We start from the raw sequence: 14,997 nt of genomic DNA, 5'->3' as shown, positions 1-14,997 counted from the left end.
TAAGAAATTCCCTAGAGTATGCTTTAGCAAGAAACAAAACTCGGCAGCCCCATCCACAACCGAAGTCGAATATATAGATATACGTAGTTGTTGTGCACCAATACTTTGGATGAAATAAACTCTTAAGGACTTTGATATTGATTTTGAGTGTACACCCATAAAGTGTGACAATATTAGTGACATTAACCTCTCTAAGAATCCAATATTGCATTCTAGAGGCAAGCATATTGACATAAGGTACCTTTTCTTTAGAGACCATATCCAAATAGGTGATACTATGCTAGACTTTGTAAGCACTGAATTCCATCTAGCGAATATATTTACCAAGCCTCCTAGTGATGAGATATTTAGTTTCATTATATGAGAGCTAGACATGACCAACTTAAATGAAATATAAGGTTTGCTCACTTATTTATGCATATTCATTTGAAAAATGATATTTACATGACTTATATGCATTTATGAGAAAATTTCTTGATGCTTGACCTACATGAACTATACTTACTGAAAAATCTAAATTATAGGTCATTGTGTGAATTTTTTTGTAAACTTTGGACTTATTTTCAAATAAGTGAACATGTGATTTTTTGGCATATTTGACTATTATGTGTGTTTATTTATTTGAACATGTCAAATTAAGTGCATTTAGTATGCCTAAAGATTTTTTATAACTGAAATATGCATTGAATAAATGTTTGGTATGCTACATATTGATTTTATAGATTTTAGGCCTAAAAGAGTGTTTTTCACCAAACTTTCTCATTTTTAATTTTTTTTTTGATTTTGTATGTGTGTACACCTCAAATTTAAGATCCTCAAAGTACTAGAAAAATAAATTTTCAATTTTGTTGCATAAAATTCATTTTTGGTAAGGTTCTTGTTTTTATGGCATTTTCCCAAAAGTATACCGTAAATCGTCAGTTTTCAACATTTTTATGATTTTCTTGGTTGAGCATTTGTTTTATCATATTTAAGGTGTTACAAAAGATTTGAGGTCAAATGGTTGCATAAAACATGTTTTGAAGCATTTTTTGGGAAAATAAGCTGCTGCAAGAAACAATTAGCCGTTTTTTGCATACCTGACAAAACGGTTAACTATTTCGTAGAAGGTAGCGATCCCAAGTCCTTTTTAGTCATTTTAAACTTGCACTTTTTCCTTTAAAACCCTACCAAAATGTTTTGTAACCCCCATTCAGATATTATAACCCTAATTAGAAGCCTTCTACCCTTCTTCTCTCTAAATCTCACTCTCTAAACCTAATTTCACTATTCCCTTTCTTCACCTTCACCATGGATGCTTCTTCTTCAATGCAACAAAGGGAACAAAGGTCCAAGGCAAGTAATGACCTCTTTTTCCATGGAAATATGCAGGGAAATTCAATGAAGACTTCTCCACAAGGGTTACACTCAATGGTAAGCAATGTGATCTCAAAGTTCTTGAGTATGTTAATTTTAATTCAATTTTTGAATCTATGGGATGGAAAACCTTGTTGGAAATTCATACCACTATCTATCCTAGGTTAGTTAGAGCTTTTATGCTTGCATTGAAACTAATTGTGATTCATATAGTGTTAAAGGAAGCCTCAAAGGGGTATCTTTTGAGTTAACTGTTGATAAACTAAATGATCTTCTAAATGCACCCAATAATGGCCTCTTACTGGATCCTAAACTTTGCCTAAGAATGATGACACCATTAACTATAGCCTTTTCAATAATATCGTTTGTGTAGGTGAAAACTTTTGTGCAAAACAAAGATGAACATCCCTTCCCCTTCAAGAAAAAATGCTCCATAATTTCATGTGTTCTAACCTTGTTCCTAGAAAAAGCCATCAAGATGAAGTGAGTTCACTTGACCAAATAATTTTATAGAACGTCATTTTGAAAGAAAACCAAATCAACCTAGGCTACCTTATCCTTAAAACCATCTATTAATTGAACAAGCCTAACCAAAGAAAAGCCTTACCCTAAGGTTCTCTTCTTACCTACTTGTTCCCACTTTTAGAAATCCCAATCGAAGATGAAATTGAGTTTTATGAACCTAAGAATTCTGATAGTCTTGGTGAGATCACATTCAAGTATGTACGCTAATAAAGTTGAAAAAGAACTGGATTTCCACCAAACAAGGTCCACATTCCCATGAGGAAGCACTTCGGCCTCAAGTGAAAGTTAACAGGAAAAATAAGAAGCCCAAGCTCAAAGTGAAAAGGAAGGCAAAGAAGAAGCGCCGCCAATGCCTCATTTTCCCTAACAGAACATTGAGGATACTTTCGATCGCCTTCACACCCCCATTGCTTCAAATTTCACCAACTTGAGAGGTAAAATGAACAATCATTTTTCTACTCTCCAAAATTAGATGACCACCATAAGAAGTGACTTGGCCATTATGAGGAGTGACATGGAGCACGTGTTTGCCGATGCTCAAGATGAATTGGCACAATAGAGAGCATATATGGACCACTTTGGACCTCTACCAACTTAGTTCACTTGCATTATGTTTTAGCATTGTTCTTCATGTTTATTTTTTTTTATTCTTAGTATGCTTGACTTTCTATGTGTTAGTGTGTTATATTATTCGTATTTTCTTTTTATGCTTGGATGGTAAGTGTGTTTGAACTTGAAAATCTATAGTCTATAGTTCTATGTTTCAAATGAATGGTGTGTTATGATTTTTTTTTATTCATTCTACTTGAAATTTATTTTGTGAATTCTTTTGCCATCCTTTTTGACGAATCAAAAGGGGAAGAAATTTCATAGTGATTATTTTTATGGCAACAACTCAATTATTTTAGACTTCTAATGATGTTTGAATATAAGTAACAAATTGAGGGGGAGTTTATAAAAGCATGAAAGGTAAAACTAAAAGGTAAATTTATAAATTATTAACCCTTGCACATATTAAGGGAGAGCTAATCTAATATATTGTTTCACTTTTATTTCCTTTCCCTTTTTAAAATAATTAAATATTCGATATCATCAAAAATTGGAAGATTGTGGACTGAAACTCTTAAGTCTCCTTATTTTGATGATTAACAAATATTTAATTATTATTTGTTACTAATAAGTTGTTGACTTTGTAGTACATTAAAGATAAAATATGATTTTTTCTGGCAAAATTAACTTCAAGGGCAAAATGGTAATTTTACAAAAATTCTCGAAAGTGACCCAAAGTAGATTTCAAGATCAAGAAACTCAAGACAAAACTTCATGAAGACTTATTTACATTTTCTAATCTTGTACAGTGATTTTCAAGTCCATACTTAAAAAAGTTTGGGATAATTACACTATACACCTACTTTTACATCTTAATATTAAAAATAACTTAATTTAAATTAATCACTAATTTTATGTCGTATTGGAATTTATACTAACGACTGCACATTTTATTTTTGCTAAATGTTGCCTGCCATTTTTTTTTTGTGTGGCTTTTCTCTTTTATTCTCCCCTTTTTATATATATATTGATACATATTATATTTCTCCTTTATCTCTATTGTATATCTAATTTAAAAATGAGTAATTGGCGGCAAAACCTCCCCAACTATCAATTTACTTGCAAAAAACCATCCAACCTCATATTTTGGTGGTAAAACCCTCCAAAGTGTACTTCCGTTTACATTTTTAAGGTACCGTCAGTCTGACCTCGTTAAGCCCTAATTTTGCCCACGTGGCAATGACAGGTCAGTTAAAAATTATCCTATGTGGCATATTTAAAAAAAAAATATTAAAGTAAGTAATTAACATAAAAATAAAAACTTTAAAATATAAACAAAACCCTAAAATTTACAATAGAGACTGGAAATTAAAATCTACACAGAAAAGAAAGAAGGAGACGAAGAAGAAGAGAAAGAGCAGAGAAAAAGAAGAGAAAGAGGTGAAGAAGAAGAAGAGAAAGAGAAGACGAAGAAGAAGAGATAGAGGGGAAGGAGACGAAGTTCAGCAGAAGAAGGGAAGAACGAAGAACAAGAAAGAAAATGACTGTAAAATGTCGTTGTCGTCCTCCGAAGAGATCTATGATTTTCACCTCTTGGACTGATGCAAATCCAGGTAGAAGATTCATGAGATGTCCTCTGTACAATGTAAGTTTGCATATGTTGTATGTAAATATGAATTTATTATTTTTCCAAGTTTTTTTTTTCTTTTTCGATAAATCAGAGGATTGGGAATACATATAGAACAATATAGAACAATAGATATTATTCTTAGGATGAAAGTAGTGAATACAAAAGACCCAAAATAAAAGAAAGATAGATACGTACCAAAATTTGAAGCTTTAATCAATTAATCTTAGGAATGCATTCATAGAAACCCAAAACCTTTAAAGCCCAAATAGAAATAAGTAACAATAGATATTCAAAAAAAAAAAAAAACAGTAGGATGAAAAAACTGTGTTTGTTTGCCAAGAAGGAAAAGTGAATGAAATAGAAGAAAATAATGTAAAGGGAGGTGAATGAATTGATTATACAAAATAGAGTGAAGGAAAACAGGGGTAATATTTGGGGTGTGTAAAAAAAATGTAGTTATTGCATATTTTTATGTGTTTGAGTTTTATGTATCGATTTAATATAGCTTGAAGAACTCTCGTGAAGCTTCATACTTATCAAATTTATAAGTTTTGGAAGAGAAAAAGTTACTATTGTCAGTTTGTGTCATTTTGTGAAGATGATATATATAAAAATATCATTACAAAAATATAAGTTTGTTTATTTTGTTGGTGCTTATATATAGAGAAAATGACACTCAATCTAAAAATATGAGATTTTAATTAAATGTTTTTTTTTACAGCAAGTTGGTGGGTGTAAATTTTGGGAGTGGTATGACCCTCCGATGTGTGAGCGTGCTGCAGTAGTCATACCAGGCTTGCTGAGAAAAATAGGGAAGTTGGAAGATGAACTTTCATCTATGACGTCGAAAATTGCTGAACTTTCATCTATGTCGAAAATTAATGAACACTCATCTATGTTGAAATTTGACGAAGATCCTGATTTAACAAACATGGATGAGGGCTACAATGAAAGCTTTGATGACAGCAGCCCAAGTATTCTTGTTCCTGAAAATAAAAGCAGTCAAACTTTTAGATTTGTATTAATTTGTATTGTAGTTATTTTTGCTTTCCTGTGGTTAAAATCATAAAATTATGTAAGGTGGTGTTTAGTTTACCGAAATGTAATTGTAATGGTAATAGGAATAGTAATGGAATGTAAAAGTAATAGTAATGGGAATACTATTACCATGTTTGGTTTATTTTGTAATTAGAATTGAACTTATAAAACTTTGATTCAGCTATGGTTTATTTTGTAATTATAATTGAATTGAGAAAACTTTGATTATATGATGGTTTATTTTGTAACAGAAATAGTAATAGGAATATTATTACGATGTTTGGTTTATTTTGTAGCTAGAATTGAATTGACAAAATTTTGATTCCATTATGGTTTATTTTGTAATTAGAATAAAATTGACAAAATTTTGATTCCATTATGGTTTATTTTGTAATTAGAATAAAATTGACAAAATTTTGATTCCATTACGATCTTGATTCCAATCAATCAAAAAAACAAATTCAAATGTAATAAAATAAAGGCAAAAGTTCGCTCTAATTTTTTATTTGTCAATGGTTTATAGTTCATTACAAAATAAGCTCCTGATGTTCACTTAACTTAACCCAAAAAAGAACATTCAATGGCAGCAACTCCTAATTTCACATATAGTTCATGTGTGCATCCTAAAACATAGAACTCACTAAATTAAGCAGCATCCAAAAAAAAGTAGGATATACTGCTTACAATTCATACATCCAGTACTTACTTACATAACAAAAAAAAACAATTATAATTCAAACACTAATTTAGTGGTGTGCTATATCAAGTTGTAGGATTGGAAGACCCTGCATTTGGAGCTGCTGGTGCATTATCCCTTGTCTCCCTTGCCAACCGTTTCTCTTTCCTCTTCCTCCTCTTCAAAGTTTCCTCACTTGGGTTTTTGGAAGGTGGGCGACCTCCTTTGTTCTTCTCCACCTAAACAATAAGGAAAAATAAATAACAATATGTATCCTTCAAATAACAATATGTAAATTAAATACCTGTGTCTGTGGGGTTGTAGTCTTTGGTTTTTTGCATTTGGCTTTTGTGTGTCCAGCTTCTCTGCAGTTGGAGCAATGCATAACCAGTCCAAATCTCCTGGTTTTAGTTGCAGTTGGTGGTGGTGGCTCATCACCCGCTCTCTTTCTCTTCTTTCTAGGTCTGCCTGGAAGGTTGTGGTCTCCAGGAGGCAAGATCGGATTATGACCTTTGTTGGGCCATTGGTCGGGGCTAGACATAGGAAAGATTGTGCCTTCATAAGCAGCTTGAAATGCTGGCTTCTGGTAGTAATCATGAATATAACCCCATTGATGATGGTTGCAAAACCAAATAGCAGCCAAAGCATGTCCACAAGGTATTCCTGAGAGCTGGAATACTCTACAAGTGCAAGTTCGTTTATCCAAATCAACCGTAAATGCACCTCCAATGTTCATCCTAACTTCAAACATTGTTGCATTGGCACGTGTAACTGAACAGTGTCGTGAAACGTTCTGCCGTTGTCTGACAATCTTCACAATATTGTTGTGGACAGTTTCTGTCCACCTCAACACAGATTCTCTTCTCTTGCAAAATCGACACATCAACCAGAATCTTATACTCTCTAGAAGAGTAATTATTGGCTTGTCCCTTGCATCCATGATAGCGTGGTTAAAACTTTCACATATGTTGTTCAGTAACATGTCACATTTAACTCCCTCTTTAAAATGTGCTTTTGTCCATTCTGTTGGTGGTTTAGCAGCCAACCAGTTGTAAGCACTCTCATTTTGATTCTTTAACTCTTCCATTCTGGAGTCAAAATCTGCTGGTGTTGTGGCTCTAGCTGCTGCCCAAAGCATCTGTTTCAACTCGAGTCCCGGATAGTCCTTTTTAAAGTTTCCATACATGTGTCTCACACAAAAGCGACTGTCCGGGGTGTTGAATATAGATTCCACAGCATTTTGGAGACCCTTTTGCCTATCACTCATCATAGTGAATGTGTTAGGGTTAGTCGGTGTCAAATCATCCTTCAACAACTCTAAGAACCATGTACAGCTGCTAGTTGTCTCTTTTTCTGTAACTGCATATGCTATTGGAAATATGCAGTTAGCCCCATCTATCCCAACTGCTGCCAACATCACTCCTTTGCAATAACCTTTAAGGAAACACCCGTCTAAACCTATTAGTGGTCTGCACCCTCTTAAAAATCCATCCTTGCAGGCTTTCAAGCATATGTATACTCTCTTGAATATTCTTTTTCCATCAACTAAGTCAGTCTGAATCTTAGCTGTGCTACCAGGATTTGTAGCTAAAACCTGATTGCAATAATCCTCCAACATAGCATATTGTTGAGCTACCGATCCCTCTAACTGAGCCCTTGCATAATTCTTAGCCCTATAAAATTGAGACTCGGTTACCTTTGAGAACTTGCTGTCTTTTGTCATCTCCTTGAAGGATTTGAAGTCCATGTTTGGATGCATCCGAAACTGGTCTAGGAAATACTTTGACAACCATCTGGCATTAATGTGTCTATTATCCAATGCTATTCCACAATCGTGAGTTTCCTTGTAAGATGTCACCTTAAATGTCCTCTTATCTTCTTGGACATGAGCATGAACAAGCCATGGACACCCATTTGCTTTGCATTTGGCCCTAAACTTCCTACTGTCATTGTTTATCAGAACATACTCTTTACACATGAAAATGAAATGTTCTTTGAGAGCAGTTCTGAGTTGTGTTATATTTGCAAATTCCATTCCCAAAGCAAACTGGAAATCTTCTATTTTCTGAGTTGGATTATATTCCAACTTGTAACCACTTGCTTCGTCATCTTCGCTGTGAACACTTCTCAAATCTTCTGCATCTTCAACCATAATTTCCTCCTCATCCCTATCATCAACTCTCAATTCAGGCACACTACTCCACCATGTATTAGGGTCGGTTGGCCCATAATCTTGCCTTTCAACTTCCACTTCAGCAACATATTCCTCTTCAACAAATTCAAAATCAGCTTGTGTATCACCCTGAACCTCTGGTTCTGCATCAACTTCAGGTTGTGCAAACTCTGGAACCTCTGGTTGTGGTGGTTCTGCACCAAGTTCTGTATGTGGTGGTTCTGTTTCAACCTCTGGTTGTGTCTCTGGCTGAGTGTCAAAAATAAATTCAGGAGCTAATACCTGAAATGGTTGCAAAACAAACACAATTAATTGAAGCTTTGTTCTGAAAAAAATATGTATTCACTATTGATTAGTATAGTAGAAGAAATAATAGAACCCAATAAAAATTAGGAACTTCCATGATTAGTGATCATTAGGATTTTCTCTGGTTTCAAGTGTGTTGACTTGCTTAAATATAGTCCAAAATCTCATTTTTGTCTATGATATTGAGAATATTTCAAGGCTGATGCCCATATACCTTTTCTTTTTTATCTCAGGTAACATTGGAAAGTGACACCACAAATGAGGACAGTGAAATTTATAAGTTTAAACAAAAATTAGTTATAATAGCCGTTGTAATAGTTGACTGATGAAATATAATAGTAAAGTACGAAATTATTTCAGCAAACAAAATCATCTTCAAGAAACTTATGAGCTTTTGCATCAAAACCTCTGGTTCTGCATCAACTTCAGGTTGTGCAAACTCTGGAACCTCTGGTTGTGGTGGTTCTGCACCAAGTTCTGTATGTGGTGGTTCTGTTTCAACCTCTGGTTGTGTCTCTGGCTGAGTGTCAAAAATAAATTCAGGAGCTAATACCTGAAATGGTTGCAAAACAAACACAATGAACATTCACATCCAACAAGAGCAAAATGCATATTAAAAATTTATTAGAAACTTTGACCATGCTGCTTTGAACAACAAATACAAAAGTGATCAGTATTGAGCAAATAATTGCATATTAAAGTGTTCCACCTGATCATCTTCACACTCTAATTCTTCCTCAGCAAACACCATGTAATCATCTTCGTAACTAACATCTAACTCTTCCTCTGATTTTGATTCGATTTCAGAATCAGATGATATATTAATAGGACTACATGTTGCAGAATTTACTTCATCAGTTGAACCATGTGCTAATGCATCACCCCATTTCACAAACATGTTGAAGAAGTAGTCATCAGTGCTTATCTTTCCCGATGGATTAACAACAACATCCACTTCCAAATTTGTATCCGAGGGAAGCTCTTCAATTGTGCACTTATGCAATTTTTGAGAATCTGGTATGTGTCTCAGAGCTTCCGGGTCTTCTTTCCACTCTAGATCCACAATAGGTTCTGGCATAACCATATAAACTTGAGCCTCCCTGTATCTCCTATCTCTTAAGTCATCTAAGATAACACTAGCCTCTACAACCCTTATGCCCATGTTCAAATGCTTCTTATATGGCTTAAAAAGAAAACCAAAAGGAAATTTGTAATTTAAACCTATAGCCATTTCTTCTAACTTTTGCCTATTGAAACCTTCAAATTCACAGTTGTCGAAGTATGTAAACCCCCCTCCCTCGTACCTTAAGTTTCCATATGGAGTAAACCACCGACCCCCGTGAAATAGTTTCACAGTAAATAGATCATCATTGCAGCCTGCAATCAAATTAAAAAACAATAATTTAGCCAATGTATCTCATTCAAACATTTAAGCAATATATTGTGTCTTAAGTACTAGCTTTGTTCAATGATTGGGTAGTCTCACATCATCACACTAACAATTCCTCCAACATAAAAACTAGGATATATATTGCAGTAGCTGATTACATTTATTATCTACATACCTACACATATATATATTTATATATTCATATATATATATTATACATAGCTGATTACATTCTATGGAAAGAGTAGGTAATAAAAATATTCATTATTGTATTTTTTTTGTTTAGATAATTGGTGTTGTCATAAACATCTAATAGGAAAGAGTCCCCATTATTGTCATAAATATTTTTATATCGACTTCTACTCATTTCTCAAAGAAAGAATGGATCACCCATCTAAATATGGTACTTAATTAATAATCTTGTTATATTACTACTACTTGATCTTTGTGTTAAATATTTTAATTTGGTCAACTAATAACAAGAATTTAAAATGAATAATACATTTGAAGGTTTCAAAGAAGGAATGGTGGCTTGTTGTGGCAGTGGGCCGTACAGAGGAGTTTTGAGCTGTGGAGGGAAGAGAGGTGTGAAAGAGTATGATCTGTGTGAGAATCCTAGTCAATATCTTTTCTTTGATTCTGGTCATCTAACAGATAGAGCTTACCATCAATTTTCCATACAAGCATGGAGTGAAGGAGACTCTAGTTTCATAACGCCTTATCATCTAAAAGCATTATTTGACTTTAATTAAAGTTAAAGTATATTTAAAAGAATAATAATATATGTATCAGTAATTGTTGCATTGTGATGCCTAATCATATATGATGAGCTCAACAATGAATGGATGTTGTTAATAGTAATTGGCGGAGGGGGGTCAGTCCAGTCCAATGGGAGTTTATTGGTTACAAGGAGTACACATGATTCACTGTGCCCCTTTAATCCCTCTGCCAATGGCCCTAGCAGAATTAAAAATCAGTTCAAAGAATGGTTCAAACCAGTTCAAATATCTGAGCAATTAGCTCACAATCTTCCCTCCAAAAAGTGGCAAAACCACCTTAGCATTTTACCCCACTTTCAGCAAAAGACAATTATGCTAAGATTCCCTACAGAACCCATGTGCAAGTGTACCCCACGAGCACGACAACTTGCTAAGATTCCCTAAATTTTTTAACTTTATTAAATAGCAACTAATAGACCACACCTACTTTTATTCTTGATCAACTAACCCACCACCAACCAAAAATATCATATAAAAGGGGTCATTATTCTCTAAGAAAAACCTAGAAATCAAAAGTAGGAGGAGTTGAGATGAACACTTACTGTAATCAGGAGCTGCATCATCCTTGTTCCTCATTCGAAAAGCCATTGCAACCCCCTTCCACCCAGTTTGAAGCCCTCACTCTCTCTTCCTCTCCTCTTCGTCTCCGAGTCGTCTTGGTCTTCTTCTTAGTTTCAGTCTTCTTCTGGTGCGAACGTCTCCTTCTTGTTCTTCTGTTCTCCCCAAACTTCTTCTTCGTATCCCTCTTCTTTTGATTTTTGATTCGTCTTCGTCTTCGTCTCCTTCTTCTTCCTTTTTCTTTTTGATTTTTGATTTTGATTTTCACAGGTACTGTTTTATTTTTAAGCTTTGTTGGATGTTTGTTTTAATTTTAAGTTTAGTTTATGTAATTATTTTTTTTTTTCAGATAAAAGATTTATTAAATTTCATTTATGATATTTATTTTAAGTATTTACTATTTATTTTAAATTTAGTAAATGACATGTCATTGCCACGTTGGCCAATAAATGAATGATCTGTCATTGCCACGTGGGCAAAATTAGGGCTTAACGAGGTCAGACTGACGGTACCTTAAAAATGTAAACGGAAGTGCACTTTGGAGGGTTTTCCCACCAAAATATGTGGTTGGATGGTTTTTTGCAAGTAAATTGATAGTTGGGGAGGTTTTGCCGCCAATTACTCTTGAAAAATTTATTTCGCTCAATTAAGTTTAAAAAAGTTACCATCATAATTTACTATTCAATGTGGTCATTTTAATATGTAGAAAGTATATAATTTATTATTTTTTAAAAATAAAAGAAACATTTGAGTTACACTTACACATGCTACCAATCATATACTAATTAGTTACCCTTAATTATATTATTTACAGAAGATATTTTTATTTAAAGTAGATCATTTTATGAAAAGTAACCAATTGGTATATTATTGAAATCATAATTAATTTAAATATTACTATAAAATATACCAAATTGTTATAAAATAATATAAAGTAGATGAGAAGAAAGAAGAAGAAGATGAAGAGAGAAAGAGAAAGTGAATGAGAATTTCTGAGTTGTTTATTCCAATGAGGTGAACCCCTATTTATACAAATACAAGAGTGAGATATTAAGAAACTAAGAAAAGGGAAACTAAGGAAAAGAGGAATGTTGATTACAACTCATGGTAATAAATAAAAGATTTGGACATCCACATAATTATTAATATTTATAACACTCCCCCTTGGATGTCCATAATAACTGCCTTATTAAAAATCTTGCTGAAAACTTGATCAAAGGAAAAAGAGTATAGTGTAAACTAACTCCCCCTCATTTAGGCATTTGTGGAGATCTTCTAATCGACGAATTTCGATCTTGTCTGCCGTCTTCTCAAATGTTGATGTTGGCAATAACTTTGTGAATAAGTTTGTAAGATTGACACTTGATTGAATATGTTGAACACCAATATGCATTTTCTTGAAGCGTATAAAGAAGAATTTCGTGGAATGTGTTCTAACTCCATCTCCTTCAATGTACCTCCTTTTAGTTGAACGATGCAAGCAGTATTATCCATAGAGAATTGCTTGGGTTGATACTTCTTTATTGAGTGCAATCCATATGTTTCCCGAATATGCTATGTCAATGATCTCACTCACACACATTCTCTACTTGCTTCATAAAATGCAAGTATGTTAACATGATTTATAGTTGCCTCGTTAAAAACCTTGCCAGAAAAACCCAGTGGGACAAAATTTGAGCTAGGGAAAAAGAGTACAATATATATTTCATATTCATAATTATTTGCAAGTTGCCTCGTTAAAAACCTTGCCAGGAAAACCCAGTGGGACAAAACCTGAGCTAAGGGAAAAAGAGTGCAACATGAATATGTCTCCCCCTCATGCACATATGATCCATAATTCTTTTGGTGATAATAAATCTCATAAGATTATTGTTATCACTTTTAAAATATCACCATATATAATCTTTGATCATATATTTTCTATAACTCTTCCAGAGTATGTATGGACTTCTAAATTATAGATGAGGGGTTTGTGGAACATTAATCTTTATCCAATTAATTGTATCATTCATGTGTATATACAATCTTGTTCATACTAAAATTTAACATTTCAAGTAGATATGAACATAACACATTAATGATAATATAAATTTCATTTGTGACAATGATGGTACTCCAATACCATATATTTGTTCCATCTTGTTGTATGATCTTAATTTTCATATCAAATGATCATATATCTATAATTCTTAATACATATGAAGTACTTCAGGACTTCAATACTAATGAACAAACTTTATACATTTAATATTTCTCGATATACAAAAGAAATAAAAGTTTGTTCTTCAATTAATCAAAAACTCTTCAAGAGTCTATCACAACGTATAATTTACGTATTTATACTCCATAGACAACCATACGTATTTTTCAAACAATAATTTACTTACATGTCTTTATTTCATACAAAGATCTTTGTCATATAGTGCGCGCGACTTAGAATTTATATCACTTAAGACATGTATTAAATTCTTCTAGAATTTTTAGATAAGGCTTATTTCAAATTCTCACTATATTAGGAGCTCCAAATAAATAATCTTTTGTTGCAACATTTATGTGACGCTTATAAATCCTCATAAAATATATTCCAGGCTATAATCAAATAATGATTATATTTTCTCAATATTTAAGCCTTACTTCAATCAATCTCATATCTATGCAAACTTTGTAAAACAATTCATTATGTACAAATACATATATGCAAATTTCTCATTAGAAATATTTATTTGCACACCCTACAGGTCTTACTTCACTTTATGTGAGTAAATTTGCCTGGATTGCGTCATAATATTTTGGCCAAAAATCAAAATGTAAGTCGATAATTCTCGACAAATCTAATACCATGATCCTTGCTATCTCATGTTAGTTTATTGCATATGCAAACATTCAATATTTATTGTCGACAAAAATTTCAATAAATGATAATTTCCTCCCATATTGACATAACTTATAGAGATCTCTTTAAATTACATATTTTTCAAATATGTTAATCATTTATAGGTACCTATAACGAATCACTTCAGGAATTCAATTATGATGAAATGTGTTATGTCTAACTTCTCTTGGGAGTCTTTTCGAGTACCGTTTTCATCACGGTTATCATTTTAATACTTTATAACATTAAGGTATCTCCATGAGTACCTCTAGATTTAACAACTTCAGGGCAAATCAAATGAACATTTATTAATAATTTCTACATTGTTCATTTACGCTTCAGCCGTTTTCAACTCATTCTATCTCAACTTTGAATAATATTGATTTGCAGTTGGTATATATCATTTTGAACTATATTGTTCTTATATACTTTGTGCAAGGATCATTTTTCAAAAATTATCATCGATCCCAACTCCTTCTCTCCCCCTGATCGAGAGATTTTTTAAAAATTGTGATATCTAATAATATTAATACACATGTAGGGATTTCAATATATCACAATGAATCAATATTTGTTTAAACTCATATATACTATATGACATTGAACTTTAGGTTCAATAAACTTTAGTTTCAAGTTCAATCCTTATGAACTTAATTCATTTCTAAGAATGAGTCATACGTGTATAATTAGAAATACATAAATTTACACATTTTGTAAATGCATGACTATATAATCTTATCACATCGATAAGAAACTATGCAATAAAAATCTAACAATAGCTCAAGATTGTTAAGGAAATATAATTTAAATATTTTCTATGTGCAAATATATGCACATTCTTCTTTTGAGCCTTATAAATTAACAATGAGAAGAATCTTCTGGTTCTTCAACAAAATTTAGTCAAATTCTTTGACAATTTATTGCATATGATTGATCATGTCAAAATAATTCAATTCATGAACTTCAGGTTCACTATAATTTGTATTTCAATGAAACTTTCACAAGGTAATGTAAAATCACTACAACATATAAGTAATCATAAAAAGTTTCATTTTTATATACACGAATAATATAATTATATTATTCTCCAAAACATATACACTCTTCAGGAGTCACTATTATGTTTATCAAACTTTATATTTCTT

The 14,997-nt window shown here is 32.6% G+C and overlaps 1 protein-coding gene across 1 annotated transcript; it reads left to right on the top strand.

Moving 5' to 3' along the window:
* Window positions 1-3,528: 3,528 nt before the first annotated feature.
* Window positions 3,529-5,602, top strand: LOC133039487 (uncharacterized). Its single transcript, XM_061118398.1, has 2 exons — window positions 3,529-4,075; window positions 4,782-5,602. The coding sequence occupies exons 1-2, from the start codon at window positions 3,971-3,973 to the stop codon at window positions 5,127-5,129; spliced, it is 453 nt and encodes a 150-aa protein (XP_060974381.1). The 5' UTR covers window positions 3,529-3,970; the 3' UTR covers window positions 5,130-5,602.
* Window positions 5,603-14,997: the final 9,395 nt, after the last annotated feature.

This window comes from Cannabis sativa, chromosome 6, assembly GCF_029168945.1.
Source record: "Cannabis sativa cultivar Pink pepper isolate KNU-18-1 chromosome 6, ASM2916894v1, whole genome shotgun sequence".
In the NCBI taxonomy this organism is placed as follows: Eukaryota; Viridiplantae; Streptophyta; class Magnoliopsida; order Rosales; family Cannabaceae; genus Cannabis; species Cannabis sativa.
Note: the sequence above shows the minus strand (reverse complement) of the source record. Positions and strands in the feature narration are given on the sequence as shown.

What these genes read in the sequence shown, in the direction of transcription:
- LOC133039487 (XM_061118398.1), top strand. Translation starts at nt 3,971, where the DNA reads ATGACTGTAAAATGTCGTTGTCGTCCTCCGAAGAGATCTATGATTTTC. An exon ending in TGAGATGTCCTCTGTACAAT is followed by an intron (nt 4,076 to 4,781) that starts GTAAGTTTGCAT and finishes TTTTTTTTACAG; the next exon opens with CAAGTTGGTGGGTGTAAATT.